We start from the raw sequence: 18,826 nt of genomic DNA, 5'->3' as shown, positions 1-18,826 counted from the left end.
TTCTGGCCTGCATGGGCAATGTGAGGGTCACTGTGTTCTCCCAGAGTTGTTTTTTTTTTCCTGCTCCACCACAGAGCTTTGTTAGCCAATCTGCCGTGCTTTCTGTCTCCACATTTCCCGCATACCCAGTGAGAACAGTGCTGCCCAAAAGGTACAGGCAGCAGAAATACTACTTAGTGCTACCATGTTAGAATAACACATCCAAGCCCTGAGAGTCCAAAAGTTGCATGGGAGTTCTTCCAGGAAAACCGGACAATCTCCCCACTTGTTGAGCGCACACCTCAAAAAAAGGTGACTTTACAGGCTATTTTCAAAGAAAATATGCAAAATGGCACAAACTAACCACTCAGTGTGGACCTCACACATTTGAGTTGCCTTCTCAAAGGTGAGGACATAAAGCTGAGCTCTCTGTTACTAAAATATGCCAGAAGAGCAGAGGCTGCACACCATCACCCCTGCTGCCCTGCATCCTTGCAGCCACCCATGTCCACATGCAGTCCTATAGTACCAAGCAGACACCTGTCCCACTCTGTCCCTGCATGAGAGCTGATCCTCTGCCACACTGGGATGCAGAGGCAAGACTCTTCCCAGCAGAACGGTGTGGACAGTGGCACTGAATCCCTGTCCAATGCCTCAGCCATTCTGCATGCTGTTGGAGGCAATTTCTAAACAGCCACCGGTTTCATAGGATGTGCAGTTAGACAGATTCATCCTTTCTTGGATTTTCTTGGTCAAAAGGTTACTAAAGAATGTATCATTTGGCTTTGTACAGGAAGAGCTGTCACAGCTAGCTGGCTTTTGTACATACAATGGCTTGGTTTCTCTTTATGGATTTCTACTACAGATACTTCTTGTAAATGGCAGAAAACAAGCATTGTTAAGAAAAAACAAATTCTCTCCCACAGTCTGCAGCTAAAACAGGTGGGATGAATTGCTGCCTAAAAACTACCAGCCTCAGCACTGGCTATAAGAATGGTTTAGCTGCGCAGTGAAACCCTTATTGCTGGCAGCCCCACACACACAGAGGAGCTGCTCAGGCATTGACCAGCACCACTGCTTGCAGGAACCCACCCTGGCCTCCCTGCTGGGCTGAGCTGCTGTGACCTTTGCTGCTGCTCCAAGTGGGAGCTGCTGCACACCCCTGTGGGGAGCTCCAGGTCAGAGCATCCCACCCACAGCTCAAGTTCTGGGCAGCACTGATCCTCTACAATGGCAAAGCACCGTCTCCAACCTCTCACTATCTAGGAAAAGGCAGGCCTTACGGGTACCTGCAGCTCAGATACAAGGACAAACTGCTGGGTTTTTGCTGGATAAGAGGATCCAGAGACCTCAGCATGTAAAGCTACCCCATAAAAATCTCTCACACCAGGCCTAAGGCTTTTTCCCATGCACATCATTATTAAACACTATTTAGATAATTTTCACATCTAATTGACATAAGTAATGGGAAGAATCAAAACTGGTGCCATTCTGTCTTCAATTAATGCTGTTGTCTGACTCCATGTTAGAGGCTTTCATGTGCCCTTGATTTGCTGCCTGGTAAAAACATTTCTCCTATGAACATTTGGGTTCATTCAATGTTAATTATGACCTTTAAGCATTAAATCCCCTGGTAACAGCCTCCATGCACAAAAAAAGACATGACAGACCCTGGTGTCAGTTTTCAAATAACATTTCCCCTCGAGATCTAGGACACACAATTCCAACTGAACTATGGATGTGGGTTTATTGCAGTCACCTTGCTAGAAGTGCTAGAATCAGTAACAAACAGAAAAATCTCTTATCCTGTGGAACTGACACACCCCAACACAAGCAGAAGCACTGAAGTCAGTGGAACCATGGCATTATTTCTCTGGCTCTTCTTGTACAACAAATGGGTGAACACCTGAAATAAAATTGACAATGTTTTCAAGGTGCCCGATGTGAGAGGCCAAGGAAGCCACAAGAAGAAAAGCAAGTATGAAATGCAAATATGAAAACCTATGGGGGGGTTATTCATATTCCAGTAAGCAAGTGAACTCTGCTAACAGCTGAAGATAAAACTTCTGTCCCAGCACATAGCTGCCAGGTGGGGAGGTGAAGATGAGAGTCAGAGCTACTGCTGGAGCACTTTTCCTGGTCAGCTTTGTTGTGCTGCCTCTCAGTCCAGGGAAAAGTCTTCCTTTGCTAACAGTCCTATATGGCATAGGTCTGATACAGCATGGGATAGAGCAAAACAGCCTGGCATGCAGCATAGTTTCAGTTTGCACACCTCCTATCACACGGGTACCTGGGACTGTCTGCTGATCCCTCCAAGCCTGCTGTTGCTTCTCAGACCCTAAATTCTGCAGCAGGGTTTCCAGGATCACAGGATCAATTTGTCCTTGCCATAAGGAATATGTGCCAAACCTGAACCAAACAATATTGACCCCACTAAAGAAAAAAATTCACACCCCAAGGTTTTTTGCTGCCTCTGTGCTGTGCCAGTAGTGCAGGGGCCCCTCTCACCTCTATCCAGCCTTTCCACTGCAGCTCGTTGCCTCTTGGTCTCTGCAGAACAAGGTGAGGTTATTTCGTTCTCCTTTGCAGGAGTGTAGCTGTTCTGCACTGGCTTTGAAAGTACAGCAACACCAGAAAGAAATGGATTTGCCAGTACCAATACATCCTTCAGTACTTTACTCCAGCATCACCAGCACTCTCTAACTTGTTTTTCACTTGGGCAGAGCCCAGCTACAGAACATAGCAGTGACCAAAGCTTTGGCCCACTTGCTTTGCGTGGTTGGAGGTAGCAGTGCATCCTCTCCCTTGAGCATGGCACACTAATGCTGCAATTGCAAGGCCACAAAACTCCTGCTGCTCTCTGTTGCCAGCATCCTTCTCCGGATGGTGAGATAAAAAGCATCATAAATAACCAGCATCATAAATAATCACAGCAGCTCCTGCTGAATCATAATTTGTATCTCTTTTCTAATTGTATTACATGTAGCTGGCCCACCAGACCCTATCTAAGGAAGCATACAAATAATTCATCTATATTCCTCCACTCTCCTCATATGCACTTCCTGACAAGCCAGATTGATACTGGTCTTTGCCTACTTCTAATCTCATCTCCATCTTGTACGTCTAGTATCTTATTTCAGCTGCCATCTGCAATTAACGCTTCACATGGCATGTTCAATCTCTTCCCATATTCTGAATTCTTGATTACATTCAATTCAGAGGCCAAGGATGAACTACAGACATTCAGTCAGATTGATTTTGAGGACTAATACTTTTGGGTCAAAAATTATTGTTTTCTTTTCCTTACAAAAAAAGTAGCACCTCATACATTACTGCAAGCAAAAATTTCTAAGATGCTCTTAATTGTGCATTACATAATTGAAGCATAGTAATTCTGTGAGTCAAATGAGGTGATTTAATGAGGTGTCACTTTGACAGTGATTGACACCTAGTCAAGAACTGCACCGAGCAGCAGGCTGGAGCAACAAACCACTCGCATCCAGTGGCAGCAGTGCCACTGTCCTGGCCAACAGGACCCTTCCCAGCCCCAGAGGGCTCCTGCTGGCCTCGGTCCTGTCCCGAGTTTGTCCCACACATTGGTCTGGGACACAGACCTGTGCTACCTTCTGCTGGCAGAAGGCATCCCCACCAGCTGCCTCTTGCTCACTGCCCAAGCAACCCCCCCATGCTGCAGTGATGGATGGCTCCTCCTGAGGGCTTCAGCCAGTGCTCCCAACACACCAGCTCACCTCTTCCTCTCCCTGCTTGCATACTCTTTGTCTCAAGCACGATGTTTGCTTCCCAAGCCCAATGTATTCATGTCTGAATAAATTAATGGGTTCCCACTACACAATTTAACAGAGAAAACACTTCTAACATTACAGATAATTCATACTTGCCTTTTACAATCTTTCATTTTTCTTCCAGTTTCCAGTGGATGGCAGTGTGCGCCGGCTACAACAAACAACTGCCAAATATAACACTGCTTTGTGCTCATGTGCTGTCTGCTGAGATTTTGATGTCTGCACATTCTCTTGAAATTACTCCATGAAGATTAGATGCAAAAACAATTTATTTTTCATAAACTACTTCAAACAATCAAAGAGAGCAGAAAAAATGCATTCAAAGCATGACCTGTTTGGTCAGGGCATGCTCACACAGTGTTCTGTGTTGCACAGGAACAGCTGCTGGGATAGCTCTTGCATCACTTCTCTGGCCCAGCTGCTCACATATCGGTTACTGAACTCCTATACTCCTCAACATTAATTTAAAAAGAAAACTTGTTTTTTTTTTTCTGTTTTTTTTTTCTTTTTCCCAGAGATCTGTTGTTGAAAGCAAACAGAAGACTACTCAGCCATAGCCTGTGAATGGGAACCCAAAGGATGGTGCTAGACCATTCTGATACAGAGGGATACCCTGGGATTTTCTTACCTGCCCTGGGAAGTCAGCGGGAACATTGCAGTGCCCACAGTTTCCTCTACCCAGAGAGCTTCTACCACCTTCCTTTTCTTCCACAAGATGGCTGTAACGCCACCAAGCATTACAGGTACAGCCACATGCAGGATTTTCTCTTGCATTTGGAAAGTGGAGAATGATTTTTATCAGTGACCCCCAAAAAAACAATAATATAGCCCCAGCCTCTCTAAGCCATATTTCATTCCCCCATTTCTGCAGCACTGGGTAATACACCCAGCACATAGGTTTACTAGCCCCAGCTGAGCCACAGCCAGCTGCAGATAAACATGAAACAAAATCATCTCTTAAGTAACTGTTCTTGCAGCACTGGTCCTACCCATCACATCCACTTCTCACGTACTCCAGGAGATCTCAAGTATTTCTGGAGTGAATCCTGTGGCCTGAAACCATTAAATCACCCTCTGTTCCCAAATGCCCATTCACTGTGCCCAGGTGTTTTTGTATCTTACAGTCACCTTGCCCCTGTTATACTCTGCACTTTACAAGAGGTAAGTCTCAGATTTATTGAATGCGTACATCACCTGCTGCAGCAGCAGCATGAGCTGGGACCACTACTCCCAGTCCTGCAGCAAGGAGAGGAGGTAGGAAGAGATTGCTCCTGCAACCCCATCACCTTCTTGTGTCATGGAGTTCCTTGAGTTAGTCCCCGAGTAAGGCTGCTGTCTGCCACTGCTGGACTGGGATGAAGGCCAAGGAGGCTATGACCTAATGTTTTAGTCTGGACAGACAGGCAGAAGAGAGAGATCGTTATAAAGGAAAGCTCTCTCCATGCGTGCAATTACCTGATAACAATCTATTATGAGAGGTTAATCTCAAGTGGAGGAATGTGCAAAGCTCTCACCTTGTTCATGCTGGGAAGTTGTGTTATCCCTTTAAAAACAGAATAAAATCCATGAAAATGATACAGAAAGAAAGCAAGCAGCATGTTGCTTTAACTCATGCTGAGCTCAGGAAAGGGAGGGGAAGGCGTCAGTCCTGCTGGTCAAGCAAGCATGTGAACTTTGGTAAAGAATTACCCCGGATGATATCTAGGTCCACGAACAGCTGGACTAATTCAGCCTCCTCTTCAGTGTCTCACGGTCAGACTCCTTCATGTATACAAAAAGCAAAATGCAAGTGAAACCCTCTGCATCTACTCTTTCCCTCATGGGCCCACTCTGAACCACTCACCTTGTGTTGGGAAATCTGCAGGAACACCTGTGAGGTGGCCATCTCTGCCACACTCGACCAAAAGTGTGGTTTAGTAAGTGCCTGACACGCCAGTGAGCAGACAGCACGCTCCTGAGTGCTGCAGGATGCAATGCCCTTGGGAGTGAAGAACAAGTTGGGGCTCAGCCCTTGTGGCACGTGCTGGCTTCCATGTCTTCACCAGTTGGAGAAGACTTGGAAGACACTGGTGGTACAGGACAGCCCAAACACAGTGTGGATCTCTTCCTGAGAGCACCAGCACAGTCAAGGGAGTTTTAGAAATCTATAACCTAACCCATACTTAGGAAGGGAAGAATAATTATTCCTATCTTACAGATGAGAGAATGACACATGCAAAAAAAAAAAAATATCGTAAAGAGCACAAACTTGATGGCAGAGCAACAACAAGAACCAAGGTAAATTCACACCTGTACTCTCTCCAGCAGACACCTTGCATGTCAGTCCACTGAGAGCTCCCTGATTTCTCCTTGCCATCACACTGTAAACAATTGCACATACCTGTATCCTTCCCTACCGTAACTTATACAAAAGAAATTGCTATGATAATATCTGTCCATTAAGGAAGGAAATCAGGGAAATCATACTGACATGGAACAAAGGAAACGCTGTACCACTCCAGTAAGCATGTCATGAAATCCCTCCCGATGGGCCAGACAGTCCTTCACGTGTTGTTGCACGAATGCTGGATATGATCTTTCCACATGTATACCTTCAAGACTGAATTTTTATTACGCTGGCTTCACTTTTGCATCCTCTCCCAGTGACTTTGAAAGGTGCACAGATGAAGGGAAGGTGCCGCTGGCCTCTCTCTTCTTTTTGGAGGGAGCACGGCTGCAGCTGCCAATGCCAGGATCAACCTGGCCTCAGCAGCATAGGACTGTCCAGAGTTTTATCCTTGTGTTTAAGCACAGAATGTCACACAGTTATGAGCTTGGTGCAGGACCTGATATGAATGTTAAACATGGCATGACAGGTACGTGTCCTGCATGCTGTGGGATTTCTCGCTAGCCACCATCTTCTGCTTCAGCAAATAGGCATAGAACAGGTGGCACACCTCTCTGCAACTTCATCACAGAAAGTATGCCCATTTCTCCTATTCTGCAGCAACCTTGACCTTCTGAGAGAAATTACAAAGACCGCTTCCTTCACAACTGATGACATTAGGTCAGTTATTTCCATCCTCCCTAGCTAATGCTGAAGGTCAAGTACTGTTTTTCATAAAAACACAACCCATGATGAAATAAAGAAGGTGATCCAGGAGGGTAACATGTGACCATGCACTGGTCACACCATAATCTGGGATTTAGGTCTCACGTGAAACTCAAGACACTCCTCTACAAATCTAACTGAAAGCTAAATACACTCACAGTCTAATAGAGAGATAAACAGAGAATTTAGGACTGCATCTGAGTAAGTACAGCAAGTTTTACTGAAATGGTATTTATAGCATCTGAGTTACAACCTTTGCAATAATACGGTTCCTGCTGGAGCAGGATCTTCTCTCACCAGCAACACACCCACTTCAAGTCTCACTGGTTACCTTCTGTCTTAAATCACTTTAAAAACATGGCTCAAAGTTGTTTCATAGCTTTACTCTCTCAGAAATGTGCAACATGAACATAATAGTGTTATTAAGAAGTCAAAAATAACTTAACACAATAGCTATATAAGATTCTCCAATGGTCAAACTTTAAACAATTATTTTTTGTTAAGTTCAGAAAATTAGCATATTTGTTAATCAAATTAATTTAAAAAGTAGCTTTTCAAAATAAAAGCAATGCTTTAAATAAATATAGTCTTTTTTATAACCATAAAACACTTACTCCTGTTTAGGTAACACAAATACTACACTCAAGCACAGTACTTAAACAATTGAAATGAACGTTGTGAGCATATATGAAGTGGACACTGGGAAGGACAAGAATGCATTGCTTTGTGACATTTTCTGTTTTCTTTCTACAGCAACACAAAAAGATGTCCAATTCTCAGCACTACCCTAAACACTTGATACATGCTAGGACACTTGTAACTGCTGCATATAAATGCTGGTACCCCCTTTTTTTGCCGATCTATTTATCTGTACTACATCCACAGTAGTTCTGCAGCCTTGTTTCAAATGTCTAGCATGGTATGATTCTTAACCACGGCAACGTAAGGCCAGATCCTGCCCATACGCTGACCTCTCACACTTCTTCAATAAAGCTCACACTATGTGGGATTTTTAAAACCTTCCTTCCAATACTGGCACCACGGTGTGTTTCAGAAGGACCTGAAGCTCACCTTCAGAGTATTACCAAAGAATATTCACAGCTCTCCTTACAACTACAGCGCTGACTAGCTATGTTCATCACTATACAAGTTAAATATAAATGCCTATCAGAAAAGACTGTAGATGTCCTGCAGATCTACAAGGTAGCAATGATGTACTAGAATGAAATAAATCAGCTAGTTCTCATGTTAGCACGTGTTATCTGGATGTATCCCAAAGAGCAGTTTGCTAAAATTCAGTGAAATGTACATCTGAAATCTAATCACAATCTACTCAGCAATTCTGACCATTTAATATATTCCCTATTTAAATTGTTCATTAAAAATCATGTTTAGGATCTGCAGCAAACCATTGTTTTTGCCCTCACAAAAACAGTAGTTAATGACATTTGTTGACATATTTTGTCTGTTTAACAAAAGTGTAACAATAATATAACTTTAAGTTGAATGATAGAAGTTGGAGAGTAAAATAAAGCACAAAAGCTGATACAAGTACTCTCTATTTGTTTTGATCTTCAGAAGGAACAGGCCTATTCAAAGACGACAAAGGAATAAATTAGTAAATGACTAATGTGATGCATAAAACGGGTCTACAGGATCTGCATATGCGCACACGCGCGTACAGACAGCTGGGTTTCATTACAAATCTTACTGCTGGAGTTCAACTTAGATAAATTAACTGCATTAAAATACTGACACTGTGAGGATTTTAATACTATTAACACCCTGTACAGGGCATTCCTGTGTGAATTTTTAAAAGGTTTAAAAAAATAGTTTAGAGCTATTGAAATCTGTGACAAACGTGACAGCTCTGCCTCCTAGCACAGCCTCCCGTTTTCATCTCCTGTATCCTTCTCCTGTATCGCTTCTAGGCACCGTTTTGACTTTGCATCTGCATGCCCACTTCCAGTTTTGCTCAGTCCGCAGGATAGGCATGCCAGCTGGATCTGTTTCATGTTTTCCAGGGCTTCATTCTTGGCATTCTTCAGGAGGTCTCCTTGGCCCTAAGGATGCACAGATAGAGAGAATCAGGGATCACACACATTGCTCAGAACCAAAAACAGGAGCAATACTCTGTCACTGGATCAGTACTGTGGAATGTGAGCCAGGTGCTGTCTCAAACCTCCCTGAATACCAGCCCCAGGGGAAGGAACTGAAGTCTCTTCTGCAGCTCAGCTCACCAAGGAAGGCAGCAGCTGGCACAGTGAGCATGAATGCAATGGGAGCCAAACTTTCTGCCTTTTAGGGCACCCCTTGGGAAGTAAGTTGGGCTGACTGACTTACGGAGTTCATTGCTCCCAAGTGCTCATCTCTACAGAGAAATGGACCATCTTCTTCCACAGTCGGTAGCAAGGATCTGCCAGGGATGTGGTAGCAATGACACCCTCTCCCCATGCCATTGCTTCATCTTCACAGGAACATTCATTGCATCAGATCCCAAACAGCAACAACTACATGACCACAGCCAAGGTCCCTTACAAGCTGAGACCCCAGTTATCTGTCTCTCCTTGTACCCAGATTTGCTCTCTAGTTCTTAGGAAGGGCAGGCCAAATTGTGGTTACAAGAAGCATGACATTCTCTAGCACCACAGTGAATCTCTTCAAACCACTCTGAGACCTCTGATCAAGCAAGCTGGGAGCAAGGGACCGTATGAGTAAAGGCCTGTTTTTGTGTCTTCTCAAAGCATGCAAAAGTGAGGTGACTACAGGCTGTCAATGCAATTTGTAACTATCAAGAAAAACATGTTACTTGAAATTTGTATTAAAGAATTTGTTGTTCAGAAATGCCAAAATGAATATTTATGTAATACTGATATCTCAAGTACCATGGTGTAACAAGATTCTGGTACTGGAGGATACAAATAAATAAAAGCTAGGAGATGCGTCTGGTAATTAAAATTCAGTATCACTAAGAATCTGAGCTGCTCTTCTCCTCACATCACCCCAAGTACAGCTAAAAGTACACCAACTCTATGCAGCTGTTTGTGAGCATATTCAAAAGGAACACCCACACTGACTTAAATGTCACATTCACCTCTCTGCCACCTAACTTGACCTCCTGCAACCAGAGTTGCTCAGTGAGGTCTCACAGGAGGCAACAGATGCAAGAGTTAGGAAAAACTAGAAGGGCAACTAACCACTGAATCTCCTTCAGTTTTCAAAACAAACCACATGTGTTGGAGGAAGAACAGCATAACAGCTTCCAGCAATGGGAGCATTTCAGCTCTCCCTTCCTCAATAATGAGAGGAAGAGTTTATCCCACACTGATGACCACATTTCCCTTTTTACCAGTGCCTGGCACTGGGCTTGCACCACCTGAGCCTCTGTTAACAGCGTTCACAAGGATGACACAATGGTTGCTTGCAAGTCTCCCAGCACTGGTAAACACCACGTGGGAAACAACATCAGCCAGAGATGGCATCCTGCATCCGAGGAGGTGATTGCCTCATCTCCTGCTGACATGAATTTGTCCCTGCTGAACAATGCAGATCCTTCCCCAGATGCTAGGAATCCAACTTAACACTAGAATAACAAAAAGCACTGGGATGGAGAAAGCAGCTCAGTGCTATTTGGTATGGAGCACTTTTGAAGAGATTTCTAACTCGGCAGTATGACAGTTACGGGTAAGCAGACAAACAGCTTGGAATCCAGTAAGGAGATACTGCTTAAAAACAAAACAAAAAAAAAAATTATGCAGCACACACTTCATATAAATGCATTCTTGCTCTCAGGATAAAGGTTGAGCTTATTTTTAAAGGTGGAAGGCAGGGATTCAACAGCCCTATAGATCTGCCTCTAGTGCTCAGCGTGCCTCGCTCTCCCTGTCTGCAAATGGAAGGGGAAGCAAACCAGTCCTATGTCGCACATCGCAGCACAGCTAGAGAGCTCCAACAGCAGTGTTACTTATGACACAATAACGTTATGAAAGATGGTAGTAGACTCCCCACTATACAAATGCATTTCTGAATAGCTTGGTTTTAGCACAAAACAAACCCACTTGCAGTGGGACTTGTTACTGGTTCTTTGTTTCGTCATGCATACAGGACTGCAGACACTGAAGGTTGTGCCAATGAGATGACAAATCAGTGCGATGATGCTTTGCAGCCTTAACTTCTCTGAGCAAAAAAAAAAACCTGGTACTATGTATTCACAGAATAATCTCTTTAGCACAAAAAGCAATTCAATATACCCATCCCTAGAGCACAAAGCACAATTACACCCCAAAATGGGAAGAAACAGTGCAACAGAGGTAAAATAACATTGATGATGATGACAATGGAGGCCCAGCACCCAGAAGCATCTGGCATCCCCTTTGTTGGGGTGTCTGGGAAAAAATTTCTAGGGAAACTACTTGGGATTTGGTACACCCCTGTTTGGAGGATGACACTCTCAGTCCACCCTGGAAAGACTCATATCTGAAGTCCCCAGAAGCCAGGGGACTCTTCACAGCCAGTGTGACAGCAGCCATCAGCTCTCCTTTATGCATATTCTGATTTCACATTTAAGTAACAAGGCAATTCAGATTACAGGTTTCATTTGGGAAAATACATGACATGTCTTCTGGTTCCAAGAAGAGAAAAACTCCTCCTTCAAGGTTTTGAAGACATATTTTGCAGTGATCTAAAAACAGAAATGGACTTACCAAAACAATGCAATTCCATTAATGTGCAGACCAACCAATTTACGTCTTGGTTTCCTTGTGCTTTTTATTTTTAAACAGCTGTTGCACTTGAGCAAGCTGAAGGAAAAATTATTTTGAACTATCTGTCACAAACCAACCCCCTCTGACAGAACCGTGGTAATTCTAGAGATACTGAAAAAAAAAATAATCTGTGGGCATTCTCGGTTTGAAAAGCCATCTGTTTGCTTTGTAAAACTGGCTGTGAACATAATCCACTTAAGGAAAGAGTCAGCAAAATTGTGTCAACACCTTAACAAACTAAATACTGGATTGAAGCTAGAGTAAACTTCAAAAGTATGGCTGCACTGAAACATTCTTATAAGCCAGTCTTTGCGATAATCTCTGTGCACAAAACAATCCTCTTTGCTCTTACAAACAAAGCATCTCTCTTCCAGAGATCACAGCAGTGCATGTCAGCATCTATCCATCTATTTTCCTTCTGCTGCAGATATCATCAGCCTTCCTGAGCACGAATACTTGTGAGAAAGGTTAAACTCAACATTTAGCAGGACATTAAGCTACGCCAAAAGAGATTAATCAAGGGTTACACTTCAAGAAACAATCAAGAGACCCATTTTAATTTAGAGTTAGGGGACATTAAGTGTAAGGTTTCATACACCTAACTACAACAAGCCATGGAATCTCAGCATAAATTAACATTACTGTAAAAATAATGCAGCTTGTCAAGCAAGTGTGAGATTATGAGCTTTTACCTTGACAGGCTAATAGTACTGAGGAAACAGGGATCATCTAGCACAGCTTTAAGTACTGCTCAGTTCCAGTGACAACCTGTGAGAAGACTTCGGATGTGCATGAATAGCTCCAGGTAGACATTGGCACAACGGGCACAGCTGAATTTTGTAGATATTATTATTTAAAATTCTTACAAAATCAAACTCCTGCATAGTTATCAGTCAAGATCACAGGTTCTTATATCCATTGAAAAGCCAGAGCCTGATGTCAGACAAATGAAAGGAGAAGGTGGTTTAGGAAAAGAGCACCATTTTGTGTTTGATTTCACAATGCTTTCCTTTTTTTTTTTTTTTTTTTAAATACACAATGCATGTTATTTCCTTATGAATATAAATAAACAGGTAGGTACCTGTACATACATAAATAATTATTATTTCTATTCTCATGCTTTCCAAGAAATTTTGGCCTTTATGTCATGATGCACTGCTAGCTTTGGGCTCTTACCATTACTGGGGCTCAGATGGTCAGAAGGGCAGGACACGAACCTCCCCAGGCTGCAGCTGCTCACACCAGCCCTGGGGCTAACGGAGGACCCTGGGGGTCATGGTGCAGCCCAGTGAGACACAAGCACCTTGCTTTGCCACAAACTAAGCAGAAAACCCTTGGCTGTGTTTCCAGGGGGGTGGAATACTGTCTGTGAAGGCCATTTTGTAATCTGCTCCCTGTAAAAGCAGACAGCGCTTATCTCCAGGCAGACACACTCCCTGATGGCATATTATGGGAGTGTTCCTTTTCATTCCACAGGAGCTGAGTACACAAACAATAAATAACAGAGGTCTCTATTCCTCCCCTGCTGTCCATGTCACATCACACTTGTGATATTACTGTTATTTTTTAGCTTTTTCTCAAAGAAACAAGCCCTTTATTATTTAATCACAAAGCAACATCCCCACTCTGGAGTACTGGGCTGAAAAAGCCAGACACAGCAAAATAGAACAACTGCAAAACAATGGCACTGATAATCAACTGAAGGACTTGGAAAGCACAAATGCCGGAGTGCAGTTGGGATATTCATGTACTCTGTGTGAAGGCTGCATTTACTGCGAGGGGTGCATTCCTGAAGTGTCATAGTGGGAACTTCACTGCCTTTAATATTAATAAGGAGGCACACAATTAAACAACCATACACGGCTTTGAAAATGTAATCCTGAGGAGGAAATCAAGAATGAAATGATTAGTCTGCTATGTCTAACTTATAAAGAGCAGGTATCTTTGCAAGCCTTCTTCAAAGTCAAATTGTGGGGACAGCAGATACGAATTCGACTATGATACAACCATATATTTTTGGATCAGGTTTCTAATCCAAAAGACAGAAGGAGGAAGAAGAAATGACAGAACAGTCTCCTGCAGTGAGGGTCATTCATATTCTTGTGGACACAGACAACAGCTGACCCCCCCAACCAGTGACCACACAATCACACTGCCTGCTGGCAGACCAGCAGGAGGAAACTGCCCGAGGCAGAAGGCAGATACAGACATTGGGGATGAGACAGAACAGCCACAGCAGTGACACATCTCTTCCTTCTTCACACTTGATATTTGCATGAGTCTTAGAAGGGAAACCACACCAGCAGCCTCAAAAGCACTCGCTCCCTTGCCAAGATACACAGCCGTAAGGCCGATACGTCCCAGCCACCAACCTCCTGCCAACAGCACCAACTGTACGATAATTCCTGTGTGAAGACCTCACAGGTGACTGAAAATACTGTTTCACAAAGCAGCCTCTCCTTTTGCAATTGTATAAGAACAACCCTAGCATTACTCCGGGTGGTTGGTAAAATTCTCATGAGCAACAGGGACTTGTCCAAAACAAGCAGTTCCCTGTACACCCAGAAGGGGCTCCCAGCAGTTTAAGTGGGAAAGTAGGCAGGAATCAGGACTATGTCCCCTCCACAGAGTCCTTATGACCCCAGCCTGACCTGAACTCAGCATGCTCATCTATCAGCTCAGTCCTCTTCAAGTCATGTATCTAAGCACCCAATGGCTGTGCAACTGCAAACTGGTACTCTGACCCAGGGGTGGAGCCTGATGCTAAAATCATGCACGTGGTGGAAGTGTACAAGAGATTCAAGTTACCTGAAATACAGTTTGGTCTGATTTATCTACTTACATTTGAGCTCCCAAACTAGACTGATCTACCATCAGCTGATTTTTGGGCTGTCACATACAAGCCCCGAAACGTTTTAACTGATTTTGTCATTTTGGTCTCATTCCAAAGGTCTGAGTTGGAAGTAAAGATTAAACAAATGATCTACAAAACAGTCTGTAAAGGTGTTAAGCATTAGCCTGACTAGTTTTCTAGCAGGCTGGTGACAGACCGTAGTAGCCAATGCAGTACAGGGTAGTGACGTGAGTAGCTGGGAAGAGGGAATGCCAGATATGGTACTGCCTCAAAAATTATCTGGGGTGTTCTCCAGCTGTTGTAAAGGTGCAATTAAAATCTAAATGACAGAGCTTGATATCAAGAGGCAGTTCCTTTGGCAGCGCACTGGGCAAGGCTCTGTAATTCACTACAAAACTGCCAATCCACAACTTGTATATTTCCAAATTGTGCAACACAGCCCAAATGCAGACTTTGAGGACAGCCTGGGCGGCGAAAATTAGCAAAACTCCACTGTGACATAAGAATCATAGAATCACTCAGGTTGGAAAAGACCTAAAGATCATCAAGTCCAACCATGATCTAACCATACTGCCCTAACTCTAACAACCCTCTGCTAAATCATGTCCCTGAGCACCACATCCAAGTGGTTTTTAAACACATCCAGGGATGATGACTCAACCATGTCCCTGGGGGGCCTATTCCAGTGCTTAACAACCTTTCTGTAAAGAAGTTTTCCTTGATATGCAACCTAAACCTACCCTGGCACAACTTGAGGCCATTTCCCCTTGTCCTGTCACCAAGGAGAAGAGACCAACACCACTCTCGCTGTAAGCACCTTTCAGATACTGGAAGAAAGCAATAAGGTCTCCCCTCAGCCTCCTCTTCCCCAGACTAAACAGCCCCAGTTCCCTCAGTCTCTCCTCGTAGGCCACATTCTCCAAGCCCTTCACAAGCCTTGTTTCCATTCTCTGGACCTGCTCCAGCACCTCCACGTCCTTTCTGTACCAAGGCACCCAAAACTGAACACAGTACTCAAGGTGAGGCCTCACCAGTGCCGAGTACAGGGGCAGGATGACTTCCCTGGTCCTGCTCATCACACCATTCCTGATACAAACCAGGAAGCCAATGGCCTTCTTGGCCACCCAGGCACACTGCTGGCTCATATTCAGCCGACTGTCCATCGGTACACCAAGGTCCCTTTCCATCAGGCAGCTCTACAGCCACTCCTCCCTAAGCCTGTAGGGTTGTCTGGGGTCGCTATGACCAAAACGCAGGACACTTTGCCCTACTGACACTTGGCCCTATTGAAACTCATAGTTTGCCTTGGCCCATCGATCCAGTCTATCCAGGTCCCCCTCTGTAGTGCCTTACTTCCCTCCAGCAGATCAAGGTGTGGTCTGCTTACTGTGAGTGCACTCAATCCCCTGATCAAGATCATTGATGAAGATGTTAAATAGGAGTGGCTCTGGTACCAAGCCCTGAGGGACACTGCTCGTGACTGGTCACCAACTGGATTTAACTCCACTCACCACAACTTTTTGAGCCCAGCCATCCAGCCAGTGTTTCACCCAGCAGAATGTAAGCCCATCCAAACCATGTGCAGCCAGCTTCTCCGTGAGGATGTTGTGGGGGACAGCGTCAAAGGCTTTACTGAAGTCCAGGCAGACCACATTGACAGCCTTACCTTCATCCACTAAGCAGGTCATTTTGTCATAGGATAAAATCAAGTTTGTCAGACAGGATCTACCATTTGTAAACCCATGTGTTTGTAATTCTCTTACATGATTTGCTTAATACAATAAAGGAGAAGGTCCTATGTGGCCAAATTGCCACACAGTCAAGTGCCCTCCCAAAGACTGCTGGTCCTAGACCAAAGCCTGAGACATCAACATCAAGCGTTTTCCTGAACAACAAAGCAGGAAAAGCATTCAAAGCTGTTATGTTCCCTATTGATCTTTAAACAGAGCTCTCCACTGAAATCTATGGCCTCTTGCAAATCAGTGGCACTGTACAGCTACTAGCCTATTCCTTCATGCAAACATTTTATGAAAAAAAAGTGAGCATTTATTTTCATTAAAAAAAAAAAAAAGCCTCTTGGGTTCTCTCTCATCTGGGCATTTCAATTAAATTACCTTATACGAGGTTGTCAAAGCCAATGAATGTGAGCACTGACTGTACCAGTGCTGCAGCAGGAATTTGCTTTCAGAAATGATGGCATTAATATGAAGTTAGCAATATGCTGAGCAGTTCAACTGTTTGAGCATCTTCCAGGCACTGTCTCTTGCAGATAGCTTCCATGCACAGGCACCAATGTATGGACTGTGGCTGTCAATCCCTCCTTGCTCAGAGCCTGCCTTTTTTTCGGTGATAACTTTGAAACTGAAGGGCTGGCTGGAAGTCCCAGAGTGCACAATCAGTACCAAGAAAACCTCATATTATTAAAGAAATTGGGATATTATTTTAGATACGTGGTCTTGAGATGGAAGTCTAAGCATATGTCTAGACTTGTGTTGGTCCTCCTCCTGTCACAAAAACAAGCTCCTCACACGTACTAGCACCAGCTAATAACTCTAGTAAAGTCTGGAGAGAGTCAGCAAAAACAAAAGAAGGGGAGAAAATGAGGCCACAACGGCTGACTTCTCTTGCATTTCATTTTTCTAAATAAAAGGATCAGATGCAGGAAAATACACATTTTGCAGCTCACAGAACTCCTGTGCAAGACAAGCCCTGAACAAAACACTAGGCTGGAAATAGCTGGCACTCCCCCACCTCCCTGCTCCCCCATGCTCTCTGCATTGTCACACTGGCTGCAAATCACATTTAATGCTGAAATCACGTCCTTCATCACAAACGTTGACACCAAACATCCATTAAATACATCAGGAACTGCAAAGGCTTTACTGGCCTTCTCACATGTGAACTGAACAATGGGTACCTGTGCTGGTTTAGCATTTGGGCTGTTTTGTGTTTGCTTTTTCGGGTTTTGGAAAGAAGGTTTTTAGGAGGAGATGCAGCAGAAATAGTGCCTGCTCACCCTAGATTGCTGCTTAGGGCAAATAGCTAGAAAAATACCTGCAGCTGTGCTTCCAGCTAGCTGAAACAATCTCATTAAGGTGAAATGAGATTCAGAATGCAGTTCCCAGACAGGTAATGGAGCATTCTTATATGGGGCCTGCTCCTACAAACAGTTCCTTACATTCTCATCTGATTGCCACAAGCATTGATTTCTTAGGAACTGTATGGTTTGCAGACCCAGTGTTCCGGTGTCTGGCAAACATCACCCACTGACTGGGCTGTGGGAATTACAGAAACTGCCAGAGTTTCTGTACAGGGGACATGAAACCCTCTCTGTACTTCACCTGAGGTGCTCCAGGAAGCCTGTCTGTAACCTGCTCTGAAGCAGCACAGATGACAAAGGATTTTACACTGAAGCAGAAAGCCTTAAGCTGAAACGACAAATTCCAGATCACACGAAAGGTAAGGGGAGTGGAGGAGAATCTAATGGCTAGGAGGAAACAGGTCTTGTAAAGACACCAGGGTAAATGCTCTGATCCACCTGATCCTTGCCAGCTCAGATGTTAGTCGTCTGAAGTTAAAGGCCAGTTTGCCAGTGACCTCAGTAAAAGCAGAACCAAGCTATTTCCTCCACTCACTTTCCACCAGGCAGAGGTCAGAAGGCTGCTATCTGCCAACATCTGTGGGACCTGTGTGCAACACAGCTTGTTTGCCTTGGGAGAATCCCAGCTTGTCCCTTCCAGCGCAGATGTGAAACCAAGTACAAACAAGAGTGCATAAGGTTATTTTTGTAAAAAGCACACTGACCCGGGGGGAAAAGAGCTACTGAAATAAAGTGACTGTGAAGGAAGAAAATCAGGAGAGGTCAGACACAAGATGTGAGAACTTTCTGTAAAAGATGAAAATGTAGGCAAAAAACAAATCAAGTGAGCCAAGCACAAAAAACAATGGTACAAGACAAGATTATAGTATTAATTTACACACTCATTCCCCCAAAATGTCAGTGAGGAAATCAAACAATTTCCAATCCGCTACAATGCCATGCCACTGAAAACGAGATGCTTTCAGCAAAATTTAACTCAACTTTTAAGACCATTACAGAGAACGTTAACACTTCCCAAGTTTACTTGGGTGAGAGCTGAAGAACTTGCTCGGGGGAAATTTATGTTCTCCAATCTCAGATCATCAAGTCACCGTGAAGTTGTCCGTACATGGATGCTGCCAGGTGCTTCCAGACTCAGTTCATTCATCTCTCACTGCTAAACTGGGCCCCTTTAACTGAGCTGTGCAACTTCCACCACCTTCATCACTGCTAGAAAACGTAAACCAAGGCTGGAGG

The 18,826-nt window shown here is 44.0% G+C and overlaps 1 protein-coding gene across 10 annotated transcripts in view; it reads right to left on the bottom strand.

Annotated features, from left to right (window-relative positions):
• Nucleotides 1-7,618: 7,618 nt before the first annotated feature.
• The window catches only part of PLCL1 (phospholipase C like 1 (inactive)), a 230,373-nt gene continuing 219,165 nt past the window's right edge, over nucleotides 7,619-18,826 (bottom strand). For all 10 annotated transcript variants that reach the window (XM_048952611.1, XM_048952601.1, XM_048952609.1 and 7 more), the window contains one exon: nucleotides 7,619-8,936. In XM_048952611.1, coding sequence (XP_048808568.1) covers nucleotides 8,751-8,936 — 186 coding nt within the window. In that variant the 3' untranslated portion in view covers nucleotides 7,619-8,750. The remainder of the gene's footprint in view (nucleotides 8,937-18,826) is intronic.

This window comes from Lagopus muta, chromosome 8, assembly GCF_023343835.1.
Source record: "Lagopus muta isolate bLagMut1 chromosome 8, bLagMut1 primary, whole genome shotgun sequence".
Classification (NCBI taxonomy): domain Eukaryota; kingdom Metazoa; phylum Chordata; class Aves; order Galliformes; family Phasianidae; genus Lagopus; species Lagopus muta.
The sequence above is the reverse complement of the archived record's forward strand: the minus strand, read 5'-3'. Positions and strand labels throughout refer to the sequence as shown.